The 23,736-nt window shown below is 43.9% G+C and overlaps 1 protein-coding gene across 6 annotated transcripts in view; it reads left to right on the forward strand.

Moving 5' to 3' along the window:
* Positions 1-23,736, forward strand: part of ICA1 (islet cell autoantigen 1) — a 155,825-nt gene that overhangs the window by 2,552 nt on the left and 129,537 nt on the right. For all 6 annotated transcript variants that reach the window (XM_008261686.5, XM_089315687.1, XM_051853319.3 and 3 more), the window contains exons 2-3: positions 17,885-17,981; positions 20,623-20,785. In XM_008261686.5, coding sequence (XP_008259908.1) covers positions 17,965-17,981; positions 20,623-20,785 — 180 coding nt within the window. In that variant the 5' untranslated portion in view covers positions 17,885-17,964. The remainder of the gene's footprint in view (positions 1-17,884; positions 17,982-20,622; positions 20,786-23,736) is intronic.

Raw genomic sequence — 23,736 nt, forward strand, 5'->3', positions numbered from 1 at the left:
AGTTGTTAAACTCAGACTGGTAGTGGAGGTGCGTGCTGCCCATGTTGTCCTTGACTCCCATCCTTCTAGATTTTACACCACAGTCTTAGCCAGCACCATGCAGGAAAACAGAGCACATGCAGGCTTTGGGTCTGGAATGGAACAGGATCAGAACCCCAGCTGCAACAGCTAATTAGCCAGTTGCCCTCCAGCAAGTTCCTTAAGCTTTCCAAGTCACTATTTCATCACTTCCTTATTTATAGAACAGGGCTATGGTAGGCATCGTGGGGTTGTGGTAGGGATTAGAGACAGTATATGTGCCATGCTTTGCGCAGTGAACAGGACTCAAGTTGTTGCAAGAAATTTCATTCACATGCTGAGCATATGTGCTCTCTATACGTGCAAAGATGCCGCTGCTTTACTTGTGCTGGGGATGTGTTCCAACTTTGGTTTAGAGTAATGCAAGTGAATTTGTACCAATACCGAGAGCCTGGGCTTTATAGAAGATACTCTGCAGTTGTGGGGGTGCATCTGTGGTCCAGGAACAAAGCAAAGCTAATTTGTTCCAGTGGGGACAGCTCTCCCCCAAGCTCCTGCCACTCAGATGTGGTCCATGGGCCTGCAGCATTGGTTTCCCCTGGGAGCTTGTTAGACGTTCACCCGTCTCCAGGAGACCCCTGAATTCACATCTGCATTTCAACAAGTTCTCCACGTGCACCTTAACGTGTGAGAAGCATTGCTGTAACCTGGTATTTCTCAAACTTCAGTGCCCCAGAGGATCATCTGGGGACTTGTTAAGTGTGGATTCCCAGCCTGGCTTCCCCCATCTGCTGTTCCGCAACAGCTCTTGTAGCTCAGATGCCCTGACTCTGCGCTGTGTGAGAAACGCTGCTCTGAACTACTCAGCATCGTGCTCTCAAAGGAACTACTGTGTCTTCCTTAATAAAGCACTCCGGCAAATGTGATCCGATTTGGCATTCCACCCCCGTTAAGATAAATCGGTGTGATAATCCCACATCCATCAGATTAGAAAACTAAGATTACAGGCATGATTTGCCTTAGATAATGCATACAGTAGAACTGCTTTGGACTCAAATCTTAGTTGGCCATGCTTTTATTACTCTAACATCCAACAAATTAGCATGAGTTGTTTCTTTCTTTTTTTTTTTTTTTGCTTACTTGTGTGTTGTTGTTGGTTTTGTTTTTTGGCTGTAAGTTATTTTCACAAACATCAGTGACTCTCTGTGGGGTAAGAATGACCCTGCACTACAGGGTGTGCTATGCATGCTTCAGTCTGTATTTTTGAAACATCCTGTGTAGGGAATATCATAGGAATGGAATCAATTCATAATCATTAATAGCTCAAGTATGGCTGTTTGGTTTTACACACATATTTAATTCAGGAGATGTATCTTAAATAGGTAAACAGGGTCCTTGCTCAGAGGGCCCTACAGTTTGGCGCAGAAGACATTGGTTGGTATAGTTAGCCCCTTGCAGGAGAGTGAAGGGAGTGCAGTGGGGAAGTCAGGAGAGGGAGAGCCTGGGAGGAGAGGGATAGTGGGGCATATGTTGAATAGGGAGAGTCTCTCAGTAAGTTGTATGTTGGTCAGTTGGACAAAGGGGACAGCATTTCTGGTGGAAAGTACCGCCTCAAAGTCTTGGAGTGACATAGCGTATTTACAGAAGCTGTAGCATTCTGAAATGGCCAGAAGGAATAGTTCTGTGTAAGGTATAGTAACGTTTTGGGGAAACAGAGCCACAAGGGGAAGGGGCTTGTGGGCTTCACTAAGCAGCTGTGAGCTGGCAGAGATGCCTGCCTCCTGTGTGACTATAGGCCAGTGACTGCTGATAATTGATAACTGAGCCTCACTGCAAGGGGGGGGGGGTGATGTCATCTTGCGATGTGGAGAGGGCGAGCAGCTGTGTGAGTGACTCGTAAACCTCAGTGCTAGAGAAGGAGTGCTTCCTTTGTTCATGGTCACTGCTTGTCCCAGTGCAGACCTGGTGAGAGGCGGAGTTTATAACAAGCTGGCTCCGAATGAGAATTCTCAGTTCCTCCTGCCGAGCCTGAGGGTATCATTCACCAGGTCTTTGACCAGATCAGACTAGTGAGTCTCTTTGTTGTGTGTGCGTGGACCTGTGCTGTGCTAACTACTGGGAATCACGTGAGGGAAGCCAGCCTGTAGGATGTTCCAGAGGAATGTCCAGCCTCATAAAGGGAGGAAGTGGGGCCAACTGGCAGTCACCTTTCAGTGAGAGCGTGGAGGAGGTGGAGGCCCAGGGCAGAGAGAAGGCAGAGAAAAGGTGAGGTTTGCAGAGGAGTGGCTGTTGAGTTGAGCCTTACAATACTCATAGAAATACAGGTGAATCAGGCTTGAGAGTGGGAGGGAGGTCTCAACAGAGTGCCCACATGTCCAGAGTCCCAGGGTTAAAGGAGAGAGTATTGGCAAGTAGCCCTTGTGTCTGGAGCGTGGCGTACATGCCTGTCACTTATTCTCTGAGTAGCCTTGGGCAAGTCTGGACACCTGTGACTTGGGAGGGTTAACTGCATTAATCAGTGTATTGATTTCAGTTAGTGCTGGATAGATGTGGACATGGCAGAAGTGTTAGTAGACAACAGGAGACTATATTAGAATTATTTGCAGGGGTCAATTTTAATTCTAAATACATGGAATTAAAATAAGGTGACTGAAAAAGTTAACTGAATGCAGTATAGTATTGTGGAGTGGGAAACACAATGTATATGTTCGATGATGGATCCTTGAGTGTGTAGGTCATAGTCATGGTTAACCCTAGGAGTCTCAAGTTGAGAGAAGAAAGGTCTTCGACTGATAGTGACGATATTTGTACAAGGAATGACTTCAAAGTATTACAACTGTTTACCGAAAGCACACACATTAAAATCTACTGAATGACTCACCATCATCATAACCGCTCATCCCAATTCTCATTCCCAGCACAGGGTGTGGACACCATATTGGAAACCTAATAGCACCGAGATGAGAGCCAGCTCCTGTGAGATGCTCCTCTGGGGCAGAGCATGCTTAGCCGAAGACCGAGGAGCTAGTTGTGATAAATGGGGTCCCCTTTCCTTATTGGGGAGGGGCTTGATAGCTCCCAGGAGTCCAACAACGATGCAGGTTTTGTTGTGCCTAGTGCCATCCAGGCAATGGGTTTGAGAGAGATGAGTTTTATAGAAACAGCTCACTAACCAAACTTCCATCCAGAGTAGAGCAGAGTGGTTACAAACAGCAGCTCAGGGTCAACAGCAGACTGCAGTTTTCTAGTTGTTAACTTTGAGCAAGTTCCTCGTCATTTCTGAGCATTTTTTCTCATTTGCAGAATGGTCTGATATCACCTTCATAGTGATGTGGGGATGAGAAGATGGGGTTGAGTGCCTGCTAATCACCCTTTGTCCATCACGTAGTTAGTAAATACCTAAGAGGCAGAGATGAACGTCAGGGTCCTTGCTCAGAGGGCCCTACAGTTTGGCGCAGGAGACACTGGTTGGTATAGTTAGCCCCTTGCAGGAGAGTGAAGGGAGTGCAGTGGGGAAGACAGGAGAGGGAGAGCCTGGAGGAGAGGGGATAGTGGGGCATATGTTGAATAGGGAGAGTCTCTCAGTAAGTTGTATGTTGGCCAGTTGGACAAAGGGGACAGCATTTCTGGTGGAAAGTACCGCCTCAAAGTCTTGGAGTGACATAGCGTATTTACAGAAGCTGTAGCATTCTGAAATGGCCAGAAGGAATAGTTCTGTGTAAGGTATAGTAACATTTTGGGGGAACGGAGTCACAAGGGGAAGGGGCTGGTGGGCTTCGCTAAGCAGCTGTGGGCTGGCAGAGATGCCACCTGCTTGGATCGAGGCGAGAGAATCCTGCAGCAGCCCACGTAGTGGAGTTTCTGTAGTGGCAAGAGAAAGCAATCAGAGCATGTTAAGTAGGAGAGTAGGATGATTTGATTTGCATTTTATGGTAAGAGTTCAGACCATGGTAGAAAAGATAGGGTAGACACAGGGGTCATGTTGCCTCTTGTGGCCTCGACTAACTGCTTTTTAGGAGTTGGAAGACAGAGCACTTGAATTCAGGCTGTAAAGGGTAAGAGTGAGGTCCAGCTTACACCTTAGGCCTCTCGCTGGCTTTAGTGCTGGTCATTGGCATAGGGGCTGCAGAAAGAAGAACCATTTAGGAGTGGAGATGGAGAGTTGTTTAGTTTTAGCTGTGTTGAATTTGAAGTGCCTGTGGGACATCCAGGTGAAGAGCACAGTTGGGGATGGAAGTACGGGTCCAGCGTTGGGTGGAGGTGTTAGTGTTGGCGGCTGATGTTGTCCAACAGGTGGCTGATCCCATGGAACCTCATGGAATCACCCGAAGAGAGCAGGTGAGCGGTGCTAGAAAGTGGCCAAAAGTGAAACTTGCAGATCTCTCATATCTGAGATGTGGGTGCAGAGAAGGAAGAGCTAATGAAGAGACCTGGAGTGTGGAGAGAGCTTCCCGGGACACCAAGGACAGGGAGACCTCAGGAAGGAAGCGAGCGCAGTCAACATTCCACAGAGTGAACACTTAGATTGGATCCACAGGCAGAGGTTTTCTCTGGGATGGGAGAGAAAGTACCCAGACTGAGGGGCTTGGGAGAACTGACCGCACTGAGAAGGAAGAGAGTGGTAATGAGACGGGGAAAGAAGCCGAGGAATCTGAGCTGAGTGCAGAGGGCAAGGGAAGCCAATTAACATTAACAAAAGGAGGATAATGGAGGGACTGGCGTGGATGGGGCTGACCTGTGGGGACCTTCTGAGGAGACGGTGGTGATGGTCATGGTGTTGGAGAGGTCCAAAGAAGTGAGCTGCAGTGAATGGGGAGTGGAAGCCGTGGGGAGAAGGTGCCCAGTGCAGTGCCAGGGCCACGCTTGCCTACAGTACATGAGAAGGGAGATTGTGCAGGATCGAGCATCCTCACCCCTATGCCATCTCTTCACTGTTGCCATTTGCAGCCCTGGCATCATTGTCAAGGAGGTAAATGTTGCATCTGTGCCAAACCACTCCTTCCTCTCTGTTTCCTGCTTCTGTCTGCTCTGCCCCCTTGACCCGGAGCTCAGTGCCTTTGTGCAGCTTCCTGGTTATTCCACCCGGGCCTGCCCTACCAGGTTCGTGCCCGGAGGCCCTGATCCCCAGCAAAACAACCGGTCCTGTGCTTTACAAGCTTTGGGCTTTGCTGCTATTAATCCCATCAACTTGTCCTCTGAGAAGGCAGACAGAACCTGGAAACAGAATCTTTGATTGGTTCTCAAATCACGCTGACTAGATGGCCCCCGTAGGAGGTGGTTCTCTTAGGTGGGCGTCCAGGAGGGTGCAGAGCTTTCCCTTTCTGCTGCCCTCTGCGGCTGCCTTAAAGACCCTCTTCTTGTTCCTGCCTCCCCACCTGAATTCCCTGCTGTTGATGCTTGGTGCATCCATGCCACTTGCAGGGAAAGGAGCTGGGGTGGTTCTTATGCAGGACCGGTGCACAGCAGAGCTGCACACTGGGGTCTGTGTAGCTCCGTGATTCAGATGAATGAGATGAGGCTCACTCTGTGCCTTGGGACGTTCTCGTCAGTCCTGGGCCTCCGTTCCTTCATCGGAGAAAAGAGCAGGTTGCATTGAACGGCCTGAACATTCTGTCCTAGCTCTCAGTGAGGCAACCCTGTGGGATCCTAAGGATTGCACTGATGGTTTCTTTCAGAGGCTTTCTATTGGGAAGTAACCTTAAAGAGAACCTTGTAAACTTAGTGTCTCTGTTGACCCTCTGACTGCTGATCTTTTGTTACTTGTAATTTCATAGTAGTAACTGTTACATTCACACTATTGTTGTCTTCTTCCACATGTATGTATTACTAACTGTACATATCTTTATATAAAACTATGTATATTCTATTTATAAATAAATGTCTATCAATTTGTGGCTATATTTATATTCAATATTGGAGGAAAAGCAAAGGGAGAGATTGTCTTTATCTTTTCATTTGGATGGTTTTAGACCAGGGAATTTCAATAAGTCCATGGAAAATAGAATTAAAAGGTAAGTTTATTTTGCTGAAAAAAATTTTTGAAAGGTACATAGGGATCTTCAGAAAAGTTCATGGAAAATGTCATGTGCTGGAAAGTTCATGGAAAGTGTTATGAAGAATGTATGAATGGATTTCAAAATTTTTCGCACCAAAATGCAGATCACTTAATTCTGTTTTGCATAAACTTTGCTGTCAAGTGCTCTCATGGTAGTCCACCCATTATTGTGGACTATCACTTATTGTTTGTGTGAATCTATCTTGAAATAAATAGTGCAATCCTGCACACAGATTTGGGCCTTTTAAAAATAACCTACTATAAGGGCCGGGGCTGTGGCTCACTTGGTTAATCCTCCGCCTGCGGCGCCGGCATCCCATATGGGTGCTGGGTTCTAGTCCTGGTTGTTCCTCTTCCAGTCCAGCTCTCTGCTGTGGCCCAGGAGGGCAGTGGAGGATGGCCCAGGTGCTTGGGCCCCTGCAACTGCATGGGAGACCAGGAGGAAGCACCTGGCTCCTGGCTTCTGATTGGCGTAGCACGCCGGCCATGGCGGCCATTTGGGGAGTGAGCCAATGGAATGAAGACCTTTCGCTCGCGTGCACGTGCTCTCTCTCTCTCTCTCTATAACTACCTATCAAAAAAAAAAAAAAAAGCTGAACAAATAAAAAGTAAAAGAAAAGGACTGTAGCTGACTGGAAAATAGGCAAGGGCTGTAAACAATGATCACATGAAAGATACATTCACTCGTGTAAATTTGTAAATAGTCACTAAATCATTAAAACTAGAGTAGTACTTGGAATGCATAATTCTTTACAGTTTGACAAAAACTTTAGATGAAGTTTGACAAAGCATTATTTGCAGCAAAACTGACATCATAGGCATTTCTTTTTTGTTTTATTTTTTTGATATTTTAAAATGTTAGTTCCCACCTACAAAGGAGAACATGCAGTACCTGTCTTTCCATGCCCAGCTTATCTCACTGGACGTGATGTCCTCCAATTCTACCATTTTCTTACAAATGGTAGCATCATCATCCTTTTTCATTGTTTAACAATATTCTAGTGTGTGTGTGTGTATATGCATAAATACACATATGTATACACACACATGTCCTTTTTTCTTACCCATTCATCTGATGGGGGACACTTGGTTGATTCCACATTTAGGCTAGTATGAACAGTGCTGCTATAAACATTGTGGTGCTGGTATCTCTTCAATACAATGTGTTCATGTCTCTTTGGTATATTCCCAGGAGTAGAATTGTTAGATCATATAGAAAGTATTTCCAGTTTTATAAGAACTCTCCATACAGTTTCCCACAGTGGTTGCACTAATTTACATTCCCACTAACAGTGTATAAGTGTTCCCCTTTCTCCACATCCTTGCCAACATTTGTTACTGTCTTTTGGATGATAGTCATTCTGACATTCTCATTATTGTTAAGATTTGCATTTCCCTGATGCTTAGTGATATTGAGATTTTTTTCATATATTTTTTGGCCATTTGTGTTCTTTTGAGAATCATCTTTTAAGGTCCTTTTCTCATTTCTTAACTGGACTGATTATTTTCAGGTGAATTTTTTGAGATGCAAAGATGTTATTTCTGTAATGGTATCTTAGGCAAAATGACCATCAGAGATTCTGGACAGAAATAAATGCTTAAAGGTTCTGTATCTAGTATAGAGTTTTGGTGACCTAAGTTATGGTATTAATTTCTTAAGTTTGTGTATTTCCTTAGTGTCTTAGATCAAAGTTGGTCAACAAAACTACAATGGCAGTCACATTGTAATTTAACACCTCTAGCATAAATTGAGTATCCCTAATCTGAAAATCTGAAAGGCTGGACAATATAAAATTTTTTGAATGCCAATATAGCATTTCTGGTCTTAAACATTTAAGGAATGGATACTCAACCCATACTAATAAAACATTTTTAGTTTAAAAAGCTTACAGAAGAAGTTAACTTGATAATATATTTTATTTAATCCAATATAGCCAAAATGTCAATATAAAATATAAAAAGAAATATTTAAACATAAAATGTAATCAAATATAAAATAAGAACCATAACAGATTTATATATAAAACACAAATGTGATAATAGAATTTAAATATAGATAAGTCTATCAATAGGAATACAAATAATTTGCATAAATATAAATAAACTGTAGATTTACTAATGAAACTTTTTCTAAAGTGCTAAGTCTTCAAAGTCCAATGTTAAATTTGGGCACATCTGAATTCAGACTAGCCATATTGCAAATGCTCTATAGCTACATGGGACTAGTGGCTGCTATATTGAACAGCATAGTTGTAGATGATAAGTTAATTTAGATTATTCTAACATAAAAAGGTTAAATTGATGTCATTCTTTAAAGTAACATTCATAAGAGGCTTCCAAGTTGTATAGTTGGCTCCCCATTGAAATATGCAGTGTTACCATTTAGTCTTTCATTTAATGATGCTGTGTGCTGACATGGGCCAAGACAGGATTCCTTTACAGAAGGGATGTCAGTCATTCTCCACCCTTGGAAGTTTCCCTTTTACAGAAAAGACCACCATAAATGTGGATTAAAATCTGTATGCTGAGTTTGAATTGGCTTTTGAAAGTTATATGAGTCACTTGAATAAAATCCAGGTGAATATGATTTCTATGAACGGACTTTTAAAAACTACGCTTTTCTTTAGGATGGCAGCCCATTTGTTCCATTTCTAGTCTTCCAGTCCATTTTATATGATTCGGTCTTGTAGATTTTCCTTTCAGGTTTGCTTGTAAAGGCCAGCTTTTTTGTTACTGTTGCCATGCTCTTTGCTGTTACACGGACTTCATCATCGCTCATGGTTTGAAAGCAGGAGAAAGAGGAACAAGACCCAGACTACACTCTGAGTAGACAGTTTGAGTTTTGTGCATGACTTTGTTTTGTGGGGATATGATATTTTTAAGTAACAGTAATGTTGAAGAGAAGAACATTGGAGACTAGCTTGACTTCTTTTTTCACTTTCTTTTGTTTTTGTTTTGAGAGTCTCTTGAAACAGGTGAAGAGGCTGAGGAGCGCAAGGCTGAAGGTGTTTCAATCCCAGCATTCCTCACTGTGTTTTGACCTTTAGCCTGATCCTGGACAAGTTGTCTCCATTTTTAGGACCCCCAGTTAACTCATCTTTAAAGAGGAAGATGTTGTGTTAATTCCCTCATTCTCAAAGATATACAATAATTAAAATTGGTTTTATAGTTTGACTGAGGGCACAGTGATGTTGGATAGGTGTAGGGACGTGGAGGAAGCACAGGTCTGTGGCATTGTTATAGCTTTTCCGCTTTCATTTACATTAAGAATCACATTGAGAGATGTTAAAATATTTACTGGAGGAATGTGGTTTTCAATAGTTTTAGAGAGTCCTAAGCTTACATAAGGCCTGCATATAACACATCAGTTCATGTGAAATGTAAATAAAATGATCACTTGAGAATATGCCAGGACCCTCAATTCAGGAACAGGAAATACAGACGTCAACAGTAACTTGCATCTGTAGGGTTAAAAAAAAACTCATTCATCTGATATCTGCCTTAAGTAAGGTCAGAATTCTTTTAAAATTTCTGACTCACAAAATATCAGCATGATCCTGCTTTGGATTTACTTATGAACTTATGATATGTCAAAACTCATTTTCAGGAGATACAAAACCAGCAACAGAATCCATTTCAATTCTATAGAATGCTCAAGTAGTCATAACCTTATCAATACTGAAAGGAAAAGCTGTGTAGCATAGGATAGCACCCATAGAAACTGGTCAAAATCATGTTCCTTGAGTGCTGAGCTGTGAGAAGATGGGAACTAATTCAGTGACCTGCTGTTCGACGGACTCCCTTTCCCAGCTGTTGAACACCACTTGATGACTACAGCTGATTGTGCCTGGAGGAACTGATCCATTTTCTTCACCATTTCTACTGAAACCATGTTAATATTTATGCTTAAAACACACTTGCTTCTCTTCATAAGAGATTATAAAAATCATTATTGATATAAGAAAAAACCCAGAGAGAAACATGTAGGGAAAAAGGTAAAAACCTGCTTTTCCCAAAAGTAACGTGCAGGCATTCAGTTATTTTTACCTTGGTACCTAGCATTTCTGACTCATTTGGATTCTGCTGGTCGTAAGGCAAGGTTAGGAGCCTGGCTCTGAAACTAATTGCCTTTGCATTTCCTTAGTGGCCTTTTTGGATCACAGTTCCCCATTTCCAAAGGAAGGGGGCTTCATTCAATTGTTTCTCGCCTCCTCTAGGCTCCCAACTCTTTTTTTTTTTTTTTTTTTTTTTTTTTGACAGGCAGAGTTAGAGAAAGAGAGACAGAGGTCTTAGCAGAGTTAGAGAGAGAAAGAGAGACAAAGGTCTTCCTTTTCTGTTGGTTCACCCCAAGTGGCCACTACGGCTGGCGCGTTGCGTCGATCCGAAGCCAGGAGCCAGGTGCTTCTTCCTGGTCTCCCATGCAGGTGCAGGGCCCACTTGGGCCATCCTCCACTGCCCTCCCAGACCACAGCAGAGAGCTGGCCTGGAAGAGGAGCAACTGGGACAGAACCGCCACCCCAACCGGGACTAGAACCCGGGTGCTAGCACTGCAGGTGGAAGATTAGCCTAGTGAGCCGCGGTGCCGGCCAGGCTCCCAACTGTTGACTTAGATTCACCCTGAAATCACATTCCAGAAAAATAAAGCCACAGACCTGTGTCATTTCAGCTTGTGGCAAGGAAATGGCCAAGCGAATAAACTGAGTAGGAGCCCCATGTTTCCTCTTTTCTGCAGAAAAGTTAACCACGTTTGAATTTTATGAAGTTATTGCCTGGACTCTAAGTTTCAGTTATGAAAGAACAAGACACAAAACCAGTCGTGTTTCCAGATGTTGAATTCATGGGAAGATGGAATAAGGAGAAAATTAAGTGTTATGCAGTTGGAAGCTAAATCTGAGAGCCGACATCCCGCAGCCTCCCAACATTTGCGATACGTGGTCAGAAGACAAACTGGCAAAGATGGCACAAAAAAGATGCTTGTGGCATGAGAAAGAACATTGTCAGCCTTCAAGTAGCTACTGAGTGGCACGTGGTGCCTTCCCATAATGGCCCCTGTGTTCATCCGGTCACAGATAGGACTGTTGTCTATATGGCCAGCAGTTGTGCTGTGGAAGAATGTGTGCACTGCTTTTTCTCCATCTCAAACAGCAGCCCTACCCCCCCCCCCCCAGCACACACACGTCCCCACCCTTTGCTTGAGCAACTGCTAGGGGCCATGTAGGGGGCCCGCTCTGTGGCTCCTCTGTGTCGCTCTTGCCCTGGGCACTTTCTTCTGTTAGGGCACACATAGCATTCCCTGACTGCAGATTGTGTTCTCCAGTTACATACCAGTGGCCCCCCAAATTCTGCAGCATGTGTGATCTGTAATTTTACTGAGATTTAATTGAAAAGAGTTACTCTGCATTCCACGGCTTATCAGAAGCCATTGCTTGCGAGTTCCTTCCACTCTGTGTTCCGTGAAGAAACACGACTGCCAAATTGTTGACAAGGCAGTGATACTAACACCCCTGCCGTCTTTGCGTGTAGGAACGGGAGCAGGTTTGCACCTTAGGGTCCGTGCGTGTGGTGCTGAGAAGCTGGGGTGTGGGCAGGAGTGGTTTCTCTGTGGCTTGGTTCTAACATACCACTCTGTCCCCACGTCACTGAGACTCTTCTATAGAATTCTCACAGGAAATAAAGGCGGCCTACTTCCCAACGCGTGCAAAATGCTGGTGTGCACGCAGGAATGAAGAGCTCGAAGGTAGTGGTGATTGTTACCTAGAAAGCGGAATTTTTGAATAAATCAGGTCTGCGATTCCAGGGACTCCACCATATGCTCAGCACAGACACAAGAAAAGAATTCTGGACTCAGGTTCAGCTAGCGCTGCAACTAGCAGCAAACCCACTCACGGAGGGAAAGAAAATTCACCACTGAAAGGGACGTTAATCTGAGAATTAAACTTTACATAGGAAATGTGATACGCTTAGGAAATGCGATACAAGAGAAAGCCACTTGCCTATGCAAATACTTCTGTGGGTCCAGAGAGTGCTGATAGGGCGAGATGACAACTGATCTTACCTTTACTATGAGTAGGCCTGGGCTCAGGAATTTTGGATTCATTGCATAATTCAAATACAATCAGAGATGCCATCAGCTAACTCCCCTGTTTCACAAAAGCTCACAGAAAAGAGTTCTGGAACAGTACGAGTGTTGTAGCAGCTCAAGCCCGCCTGTATGGATTGAGAATACTTTTCCATATGACATTTCCAGGGCAAACCCAATATCAGGGGTCGAGCAGCCAGGGGCAGACTGGCTCCTCTGCTTTGTAGCAATGAATCAAACCAGCCCTGCTTTGACATTCTATGAACCTTAGAGTACAGGGAAAAAACTTTGGCTCATATCCAAGCTTCCAGGCTGTCTGGTTTTTTCAAAGTGGCTTTTCAATGATTCTAGGTTATTGCAGACTTTTGCTCATCCAAATAGGGGAACAGAATTGAAGGCTCAAGCACAGCAAACAAATATGGGGAGGAAAGATGAGAATAGTTGTTGCACAGGATCCAGTGCAGAATCTGACCCAGCGCATCCTTCCTCTGTGTTCTCAGTTGTCCCTGCAAGACAATGTCGTCTCGACCATATGGGTGCCCCTGAGAACAGCTGTGGTTTTAAAGCTTGGCCTTGGACCGTGAGGGGAACATACTGCAGCTCTGTCAGGGTGCAGCCTGGGAAAGTCTGAGGCTGTGATCTTCCTGACACTTAGGGAGTTAGTGCTGACCTTAGCACAGCCCCACCTCTGAACCTTTTGCTTCTGCCCTAGACATAGAGCCTGCTCCTTGCTAACCCATTCCTACCCCACCCCACCCCCAAGGCTGTTATGTCAAAATGGGAAATTTATTTTCCTTGATTCTTAGCCCCTTCTTCTTTGAGCACATCTTGATTATCATTGGGCCAACTGCTTTGTCTTCCTCAAGGAGACTGCGTTGAATTGTGAAACACACTCAAGTGGTCAGGTTGCGCTGAATGGGACAACATGAGTGCTTTTGCCTTTCTTATCACAGCAATGGAGGCCACAAGCAAGTTGATACTTGCTTTCCTTTGCATATCTCCCAAAGTAAGTCGGCCGCAAGTGAAACTTTAGGAAGTCGTCTCTAGGCCATTAAACTGGAGGCATGACACCATTCATGTTGGGCTTGTTTCCTTGTGACAGAAGGAAAAAAATAGCATTCTTTGCAGAATTATTAATCGTAGACTTTAATCCATTTTACAGGGGAAAGGATGTTTTATAGTAGAATTGACAAGTCTAGAATTTTTTTAAGGTCTTGTGTTTGTCCCTTGTAAATTTCAAGTCTCCTGATCCTATAAGTCATGCTTGCATATCTGTCTCTAAGCTACACCTCTACTGTCCAATACTCTAGCAACCCTGTTGGTTACTGAGTACTAATGTGGATAATCTGAATTGAGATTTACTGTGAGTATACAATATACACAAAAATATGAATTAAAATAAATGAGTATTAAAATATTTACATATTTTAAAGGCAGAGTAACAGAGATGGAAGATTAAGAGATGGAGATTAAGAGAGAGGAAGAGAGAGATCTTCCATCCTCTGGTTCATTCCCCAGATGGCTGCAACATCCTGGGCTGGGCCAGGCCAGGAGCCAGGAACTCCATCTGGGTTTCCCACATGGGTTGGAAGAGCCCCCAGCACTTGAGCCATTGTGCACTGCCTGCCTTCCCAGACACATTGGCAGGAGGCTAGATCAGAAGCAGAGCAGCTGGGACTCAAACCAGCATGCTGATACGAGATGCTGGTGCCATGAACAGCAGCCTAAGCTGTGCCACCATGCTGGTCCCCATTAGTGATTTTTATATTGATTACAAGCAGAAATATATTTTAGATATGTTGTTTTTAAAATGCATTATTAATTTTTACTATTTCTTTTTCATGGCTATTAGGTCATTTGAAGTTCCACATGTGACTCATGTATATTTCCATCAGAGGGAACTGATGGAAGCTGTGGTTTCTTGAGGCCAGGCACAGTGTCTGGCACATGTTAATTCAGTGCTCAATTCATTTCAGCTCAACAATTCAGTTTCTGATGGAGTATTAGTCAACCTTAAAAGAAGGAAATTCTGTCATATACTACACAGCGTAGATGAACCTTGAAGACATTATGCTAAGTGAAGTAAGCCCATCACAAAAACACAAATACTTCCTGATTCTGTTTGCACAAGGTATCTGAAGTTGTCTCAGAAAGTGGAATGGTGACTGTGAAGGGCTCATAGGAGGGAGAACCAGGGGATTGTTCATTGGACATAATTTCAATCATTCAAGATTAACAAGTTGTAAAAATCTCTTGTATACTTACAACAATGTATAGTTAGCAGTGTACCATAAACTAAAGATGGCTGACAGTAAACATGTGTTTTTCTATACTAAAAATCGATCAAAAGTACCAACTATTCTAATAGTCTGTTGTAAAATTGAACTTGAAGGGAAGTTTGTAATAATTTGATGTCCTTTGAGTACGTCTTTGTATGAATGATTTTGTTGGGAGCTCTGAGCTAAGTAAAATAAATGTGTACTTGCAGAGAAGCCGTGTGGGTGGTGAGAGGACTGGGGCCTGAGACCTCTCCCTGATTGCACTGCGTGGAGGTCAGAGCTTCCTCTCTCTCAATGTCATTTCCAAAGCAACCTGACCGGATACTTGGAAGCCTGCTTGAGAGAAAGGGAAGTATGGGTTCCAGGATGCTCTCCCTTCACAGGCATCCAGATATGCTTGGAAAATTCCTTCCTTTCCCTGGAATTTCAACACCTCAGTTTTGTTCTGATAAGACTTTAAAAAACAAAACAAAACAAAAAACCAGGGCTGGCACTGTGGCATAGCTGGTATCCCATATGGGCACTGGTTTGAGTCCTGGCTGCTCCACTTCCAATCCAGCTCTCCGCTGTGGCGAGGGAAAGCAGTGGAGGATGGCCCAAGTCCTTGGGCCTCTGCACCTGTGTGGGAGATGCGGAGGCTGCTGGCTCCTGGCTTCGGATCTGTGCAGAACCAGCTGTTGCGGCCATCTGGGGAGTGAACCAGCAGATGGAAGAAATTGCTCTCTCTCTCTGCTTCTCCTTCTCTCTCTGTGTAACTCTGAATTTCAAATAAATAAATCTAAATAAACAACAACAACAAAAAAAAAACAAGGGAATTGCTAGGGATTCGAGGAGTCCTGGTGTCCAGGACCCTCTCTGAGATGGGGTGGGGGGAGATTTTGTAGAGGGGCCAGAACCAGCCCTCATATGCTGAACACTTGATCTGGTAGCCACCAGAGGTTCTGGGTCTGGTCAGAGTCCCTTACATGGGTAGTGAGTTCTTCATTTTTTTTTTTTTTTTGGAAATATTTTATTTCTTTTTTTTTTAACTTTTATTTAATGAATATAAATTTCCAAAGTACAGCTTATGGATTACAATGGCTTCCCCCCCATAACGTCCCTCCCACCCGCAACCCTCCCCTTTCCCACTCCCTCTCCCCTTCCATTCACATCAAGATTCATTTTCGTTTCTCTTTATATACAGAAGATCAGTTTAGCATACATTAAGTAAAGATTTCAACAGTTTGCTCCCACACAGAAACATAAAGTGAAAAATACTGTTTGAGTACTAGTTATAGCATTAAATCTCAATGTACAGCACTCTAAGGACAAAGATCCTACATGAGGAGTAAGTGCACAGTGACTCCTGTTGTTGACTTAACAAATTGACACTCTTGTTTATGGCATCAGTAATCACCCTAGGCTCTTGTCATGAGCTGCCAAGGCTATGGAAGCCCCCTGGGTTCACTGACTCTAATCATATTTAGACAAGACCATGGTCAAAGTGGAAGTTCTCTCCTCCCTTCAGAGAAAGGTACCTCCTTCTTTGATGACCCGTTCTTTCCACTGGGATCTCACTCACGGAGATCTTTCATTTAGGTTTTTTTTTCCCCAGAGTGTCTTGGCTTTCCATGCCTGAAAAACTCTCATGGGCTTTTCAGCCGGGTCCGCATGCCTTAAGGGCTGATTCTGAGGCCAGAGTGCTGTTTAGGACATCTGCCATTCTATGGGTCTGCTGTGTATCTCACTTCCCATGTTGGATCATTCTCTCCCTTTTTTATTCTATCAGTTAGTATTTGTAGACACTATTCTTGTTTATGTGATCCCTTTGGCTCTTAGTCCTATCATTATGATCAATTGTGAACAGAAATTGATCACTGGGACTAGTGAGATGGCATTGGTACATGCCACCTTGATGGGATTGAATTGGAATCCCCTGGTATGTTTCTAACTCTACCGTTTGAGGTAAGTCAGCTTGAGATTTTATTTATTTCTTTCAGATGCAGAGTTAGAGAGGGAGAGACAGAAAGGTCTTCTGTCCACTGGTTCACTCCTGCCCCCATGGCTGCAATAGCCAGAGCTGAGCTGATCCGGAGCTAGGAGCTTTTTTCGGTTCTCCCACGTGGCTGCAGGGACCCAAGCACTTGGGCTGTCTTCCACTGCTTTGCCCGGCCATAGCAGAGAGCTGGATAGGAAGAGGAGCAGCCAGGATACAAACTGGTGCTGCAGATGGAGGCTTAGCCCACTGGCGCCACAGCGCCTGCCCCGAGCTCTCCTTCTTTCCAATAATTGCAAGGCAGGTGTAGGCTAATGCTATGGTGGGCTGGCTGGCTCTTCCCCTGGGATTGGGCAGCTTCCAGAAACGGAGCAAACAGAATGAGGACAGATGATGATTGTTTACAGACCTTGCCTCTACTGTTGAGAGACAGTGTTTTTTTCTTCATACTGTTTGTTGAACTTAGTGTAGGGTTAACCTTACAAGTATTAAGTAAAGTGAAAATAGATGTTTGTAAAAATTAAGAGTGGGGGCCGGCGCCGCGGCTCAATAGGCTAATCCTCCGCCTTGCGGCGCTGGCACACCAGGTTCTAGTCCTGGTTGCCCCTCTTCCAGGCCAGCTCTCTGCTGTGGCCAGGGAGTGCAGTGGAGGATGCCCAAGTGCTTGGGCCCTGCACCCCATGGGAGACCAGGAGAAGTACCTGGCTCCTGCCATCGGATCAGCGCGGTGCGCCGGCCACAGAGCGCCGGCCGTGGCAGCCATTGGAGGGTGAACCAACGGCAAAGGAAGACCTTTCTCTCTGTCACTCTCTCTCACTGTCCACTCTGCCTGTCAACAACAACAACAAAAAGAGTGGGAATAGGAGGAGGAGAAAGAAGGGTTGGAGCATGGGCAGGTGGGAGGGAGGGTAGGGTGAGAAGTATCACTATGTTCCTAAATCCGTACAATTGAAATATATGACACTTGTATTTAAATAAAATTTTTAAAAAAGGCTCTGTGACTCCTCTGTTTACTAAGGAGGTGGATGTACAGCTCATGGCTGGTGAATGCCACACGTTTTTCTTCCTCTGCACTCTTCTTGCTGCCCAGTTCTACCCTCCCATCCTCCCCTGCAGTGGGATGAGGATTTCTCAAGAATGCTGAACACTGAATTTCTTTATACCCTCATCGTAGAATATTCTGATGCATCAGTATTTGGTACTGTTTTGCATGTTTTAAAAATTCATCTAAATGGCATCGTATTTTATATCGTCATTTGCAGCCTACTTATTTTACTCAGCCTGCACTTCAACTTTATTTGGGATATTTCATCCAGTGTTACTTAACTCTTCTAAACAGTGATGTGCAGCATTACTGTATAATAGAGTTTGGTTCCTAAAATGCAGCTAGAAATGGCTTAGATGGAACATTTTTATATGTGTCAAATTAATGTATAATTGTAACATAGTAACTATTACATGAATTTGTTTTATTTCAGGTTTAATGTAACATATCCTCTCATGCTTCATCCTGCTCCTTCTCCCCAAATCATCAACAGTAGAAAAAGAGGAGGAAGACATGTCAGGACACAAATGGCAAGTAATCCATGATCTTTTCTCAACAAGAAGAGGCTAGTGAAAGTGAAAAATATGTAGTTTATGATTAATAAATTTCTACTGAATGGAAAAATCAAGACACATTAGCAGTAAATAACCTGTTAGTCCCTCTCTGATGTTAGGTATAACCACATTCAGTATATCTACTAATGATGCTGTGAAAACAAGAAATATTGTAAATTGTATTTAATGTGTTTCAAGAAATTCACTTATGTGTAACTTTTGTCTGGGGAATCTAATGATGGTTTTTCTTCCCACCGTTTTCTCTAATGTAATGAGTTGATGCATTTTTATCACTACCTTATTCATAGCTTATGCCAGTAGAGATAGGAGGGAGTTTTATGTAGGGCAACTGTAAAGTCAGGAAGGACTGCAGCCACACAGTACTCACGCTTGTTGATTTGTAGTTGACTTCAGTCATCGTGGACATTCAGAAGCAGTTGTGCTGAATGGAGTAGATGCAGTAGTGCTACAGCAGTGTTAGTGCTGACTTTCATATCCCTACAACACTCCCAGGCTGCAGGGGAAGCTTCTTCTGAGTCCTAGAGCTCTTCAAGTCGTCTCCCTGAACCTTTTCCCCACCAGCAAGCACGTCCTTGTCAAATTCATTTTTTCAGATATACAGTAAAATATAATAACGACTATGCTTTCCAACCCTCCCCTCTCAGTGGAGAAGCAACCGGCCCAAGTTCCCTGTAATATCACATGTCAGACTCCAAAAGAATTTTTGTGTGTCTTACACCATTAATGCCTTTAAAAAGTAATTAATAAACAGCCAAGGGGTTTAATCACCCAAGTATCCCCATTTGACAGTTATCTAAGAGTTGTTGGACTTTTCTTTTAAATGGTTCCATCTTGCCTCATTATGACAATGGCCTGTCTCTATCTTTAGAGCCTTATAATGGCTGTTGTAGCCCAGCAACGGGCTCAGGGATATCCTGGCAACAGGCTCAGGGAAGTAGGTACTGACTTGAGAGACCAGAAGCCCCAAGCAGGCTCTCTCCCAGACTCTGTCTCCCTTTTACTCCACAGCTTGATGGCGAAATGAAGGAGCTACAGGAGTGCATTGAAATGAGTGCTGGATTGGCGTTGAGAGGTCTGGAGTTTAATCCTGTGTGACTTAGGGCAACGTTCTTAATGTTTGGAAACCTGAGACTCCTTATTTGTTAAATGACAGGGGGTAGGAGGTATACAGTAGGCATCTCAAGTCTCTCCCTTTCTCCATATAGAATCTGTTGGTGTTAATCCATGAACTTCGGATTTAAAAAAATATGCAGTACAAAGAAGACCCTCCTGTGCCTCACTCTTGAGAACCTAATTGCCCTGAAATAACTGTAGTCTTTGAGGTTTGTGTGTCCTGTAGATTTTTCTTAGTATAAATACTAAGTAGACTTTCCTCTCATGTGAACTCATAATTTCTAAGCAATGCAGAAAAGATATACAGTAGACTATGTATTTGTGCTGCTCTCTCCAACAATGACCATTATTAAATAAGTCCTGTGAGTAGCTTTCTAGCATCTTAGGAATAAATGTGTAAATTGAACGTTATAAACTTAATGACATTGAAAATGAAGGGAAGAATAACTCATCAAGTTTTAAGACAGCCGTATTTTGATATAGTTGTGTAAAAGGCTCATGTTTTAGAACACAAGTCTGGCCAATTTTGAGTGGTGATGGGCACATGACTGATGCCCCATGTGGGATTTGCAGTGGTAACTCCAGAGTGGAGGGAGAAGGAGAACTCCAGACAGCAGGGCCGGAGAGGCGCGCCCGCAGCAAACTTACCATCTGTGGTTGAGGTGCTCGGGTCACTCTTAGAGAAGTCCACTTCATTCTCCGTTTCATGTCTAACTTCTGTGTGTACTTGGTGATTCGCTCTTCACTAAGGATGGCCTCTTATCTCTATTTTAAGTATTTATGTTGAAACATTTAAAGTTTTTAACATCAGAAACCTGTTATCGATTGAGAGTTGTCTGATTGCAGTAAGAACACAGTGTGGGATCTACTCAAGTTTTCAGTGCACAGAGCAGTGTTGTTAACCGTAAGCACTGTGTTGTATGGCAGGTTTCTAGGACTTAAGGTTGCATAGCTGAAACTTTGTTCCCATTAAGGAGCAACTCCCCATTTCCCCTAACCTCGCATCTCTGAGAGCCACCATTCTACGCTCCAATTCCATCAGTCTCTTAGATGCCTCTGTAACAGATTTTACCAAGCTGTTTCCCAGCCCCTTGTCTCTACTTTGCTGCCAGCCTGTCAGTGTGGGCCATGGTGCAGTGTGGATGCATGTTCAAGGCCAACTTTATCTTATCTGACTCCCTGGGGGTGTCTCAGGCTGGTCACCACACCTGGCGTGGTCTCACTTTCTCTACTTCTAACAACCTGTTGACACTTAAATTCTCTGCTGAATTTCTCACTTTTCTGAGGAGCAATGGAATGTCCTCACTCTAACTTTTAAGGTTTTAGAGTAAGTTGGTATAATGACCATTTAAGAAAGCACTTACATGTTTATGAATGTTGATGATGTAAATGGAAAATAGGTTTAGATAAATACTTTCACACCAAATCATGGTGATCATAGGAAAGTCAGCAGTAAAATAGCTCTTTGATTGTTTCTTTGCAGTTATTCGTGGGATTTCCAGGATCGATATGTTCAGGATAAATCAGTGGTAAATAAGATGCAGCAGAAATATTGGGAGACGAAGCAGGCTTTCATCAAAGCCACAGGGAAGAAGGAAGATGAGCATGTTGTCGCCTCTGATGCAGACCTGGACGCCAAACTAGAGGTGAGATCTTTATTCTCAACCCCAATGCAGCCACTTTGCTGCACTTCATTTGGAAATGAACAAAATCTAGCATCATATCCATGCAATTCCAGCATATTTTTTGAAACCTACACATTCTCAAATAATGACCAGCATGCCTCAGTAACTTTTCTTTTCCTAAACACTTAGTTGGGTTGCATGGCATGTGGTAAATTCTCAGTAATTGTTGATTGAAGGAAAATAATACATCCCTAGAGCTGGTGCTGAGATCTCAGGAATCAGCATTGAAACTGTTTCAGAAGACTAGGCTTAAGCAAATGTTTACTTAAAAAAAACATAGTTAAATTATCTTGGAAAGTAGAGTCCAATATGGTTGATACTGAAGTGTAGAAAATTGTACAATGAATTAACTCAGATGTTTCGTCAGACCAGTTAGTAATACAGTAAGCTGCATTTGTATCTGGTTGATCTAGAGTGTTGATACAACTGGTGGAAGGTCCCCTAACCCCTGACTTGATGGACATTTCATCGATAGTTTAGATCTAAATTTTGAAAGTGTAATTATCACTCCCTTAGAATAAGGCACCGAGGGGATTAATGGTTTGGTAAGAATTCCAAATGATCTCAAAGTTTAATCTGTAAACTAAAGTTAATGAGCTGAACATTTAATGTAGCTAAAAGAAAAAGTTCAGGCTCTCCCAGAAGGATGGGCAGGGCAGTGGGAGTCATGATTACCCTGGACCAGAGAGGGGAAATGAGACGACCTCACTGCCGAGGAAGGGCTCCCGTTCTGTTCATCCGAGGATGGAACCGGAGCCATCCTTGCTAGTGCTTAGACTGCCCAGTGAGAGATGGGCTGCCGTGGAGACCTGTGGGTGCCCTGCCTGATCAGGTAGAGCTGGGCTCCTTTCCACCAACTACCTGTTAAAACCATGGGAGAACTACCTAATTTCTCTTATCCTTGTTTTCTTATTGTAACTGGTATGAAGATTAAATTATGCCATTTGGCAATGGGGAGTGTTTATTGAGTGCTTATTATGTCTAGGAGGCCATGAAGAGCACTTTCCATACATCATCTCTAATACCTAGCAAAGCTCCTCACTTAGCTGGCCCCTGCCTCCTCTTTCCAGCAACACTTACCCTACTTATCCTGTCCTTGCCTCTCGGTTCGTGTCTTAGCCTAAGGCCACTCTGAAAAGCCTTCCCTGAATATGCTATTTAAGGTTCCTGCCTACGCAACCCCCTCACACCACCCCTGCTCACTGCCTAACATGGCCTTGTTTAGTTTTACTGATGGTACTCATTGTCTTAACTGTTGACTTGTTTTCCTGTCTTCCCTGTACTATAAGGTCAAATTCCACGTTAGCTTTATTTACCACTGTATCCCCAACCAGACACACCATACGCATTCAGTAGGTACTAACTGGAAAAGTACACATGATGGTACAATCCATGTTGGTTCTCAACCATTTCCTTCTTTCTGTAATGGGAAATTTTGAAATTGAAGCTGGATTTGACAAGGGTGTTCCGAAAGAGTTTCCTGCGATGGGGAAAGATAGAACCTAGAAGCATCTGTTCTTTCTTTTGTATTCTAAATGCAGTTTAAATTATTATAAGTTATACATGCTCCTTACATCTCTAAGCTTTCTTCTTAACAGCCTCGTCAACATAAGAATTATTTGAAACAATTTAATTTGTGACTTACTAGTACATTGAACATATTTCTTTTTTTTCTTTTTTTTTTTTTTCTTTTTTTTGACAGGCAGAGTGGACAGTGAGAGAGAGAGACAGAGAGAAAGGTCTTCCTTTGCCGTTGGTTCACCCTCCAATGGCCGCCGCGGCCAGTGCGCTACGGCCGGCGCACCGCGCTGATCCGATGGCAGGAGCCAGGAGCCAGGTCCTTTTCCTGGTCTCCCATGGGGTGCAGGGCCCAAGCACCTGGGCCATCCTCCACTGCACTCCCTGGCCACAGCAGAGGGCTGGCCTGGAAGAGGGGCAACCGGGACAGAATCTGGTGCCCCGACCGGGACTAGAACCTGGTGTGCTGGCGCCGCTAGGCGGAGGATTAGCCTAGTGAGCCGCGGCGCCGGCCACATTGAACATATTTCTATGTAGCCTCTTGCAGCAACACTGTTACTGAGTTGTACTTTGATCAAATAGCCGCTGTCCTAGGCCCATGGCGTGTAAAGGACTTAGCTGTGATTCTTGATTTTACAAATGATAAGGTTTCTGTGGCAGACATGTTAACACTGATGACAACATGTATAAAGAGAGTGGCTTCCATCAGTGAAAAATACAAAAATGATGTGCGAACCGTGTGGATGTGTTCTGACATGGAGATATCCCAAGGAGGCTGGCTGGTGCACTGAGAACTTTTGTCCTGCTGCCACAGAAAACTTGTGTGCCGAGTTAGAATAGCTGGATTCTGTTGCAGCCTGTCAGGAAGTTAATATAGAAACGGTGCGCTAGGTTTTAATAGTTGTCTATGCAGCTTCTTAATGCCATCATTTTCTCAAAAACCAGCCCCGCAGTCAAGAGCCAGCACAGTAGACCTATGGTGGCAAAGTCACTCAGTAGCTGCTGGGGACAGGGTGGGGTGACCCCATGGATAGGGTGGGCTGACCCCATGGTGGAAATGTTTATCTTGTGGTTATGTGAGAGTGCACAATTGTGGAAACCCATGGGACTGAACACTCCAGAGCTGTGTAATTATTGCATTTAAGACATTCCTCAAGTTTTTAAAAAGATTTATTTATTTATTTGAAAGGCTGAATTACAGAGAGAATGAGGGAGGGAGGGAAGGAGAGGAAGAGAGAGAGAGAGAGAGAGAGAGGCCTTCCCATCCACTGGTTCACTCCCTAAAAGGCCACAACAGCTGGAGCGGTGCCAGTCGGAAGCCAAGAGCTTGGAGCTTCTTCTGGGTCTCCCATGTGGGTGTGTGCAGGGACTTAGGCCATCCTCCACTGCTTTCC

The sequence above is a fragment of the Oryctolagus cuniculus genome, chromosome 16 (genome assembly GCF_051225735.1).
Source record: "Oryctolagus cuniculus isolate XC-2025 breed Fujian yellow rabbit chromosome 16, ASM5122573v1, whole genome shotgun sequence".
Taxonomy (NCBI): domain Eukaryota; kingdom Metazoa; phylum Chordata; class Mammalia; order Lagomorpha; family Leporidae; genus Oryctolagus; species Oryctolagus cuniculus.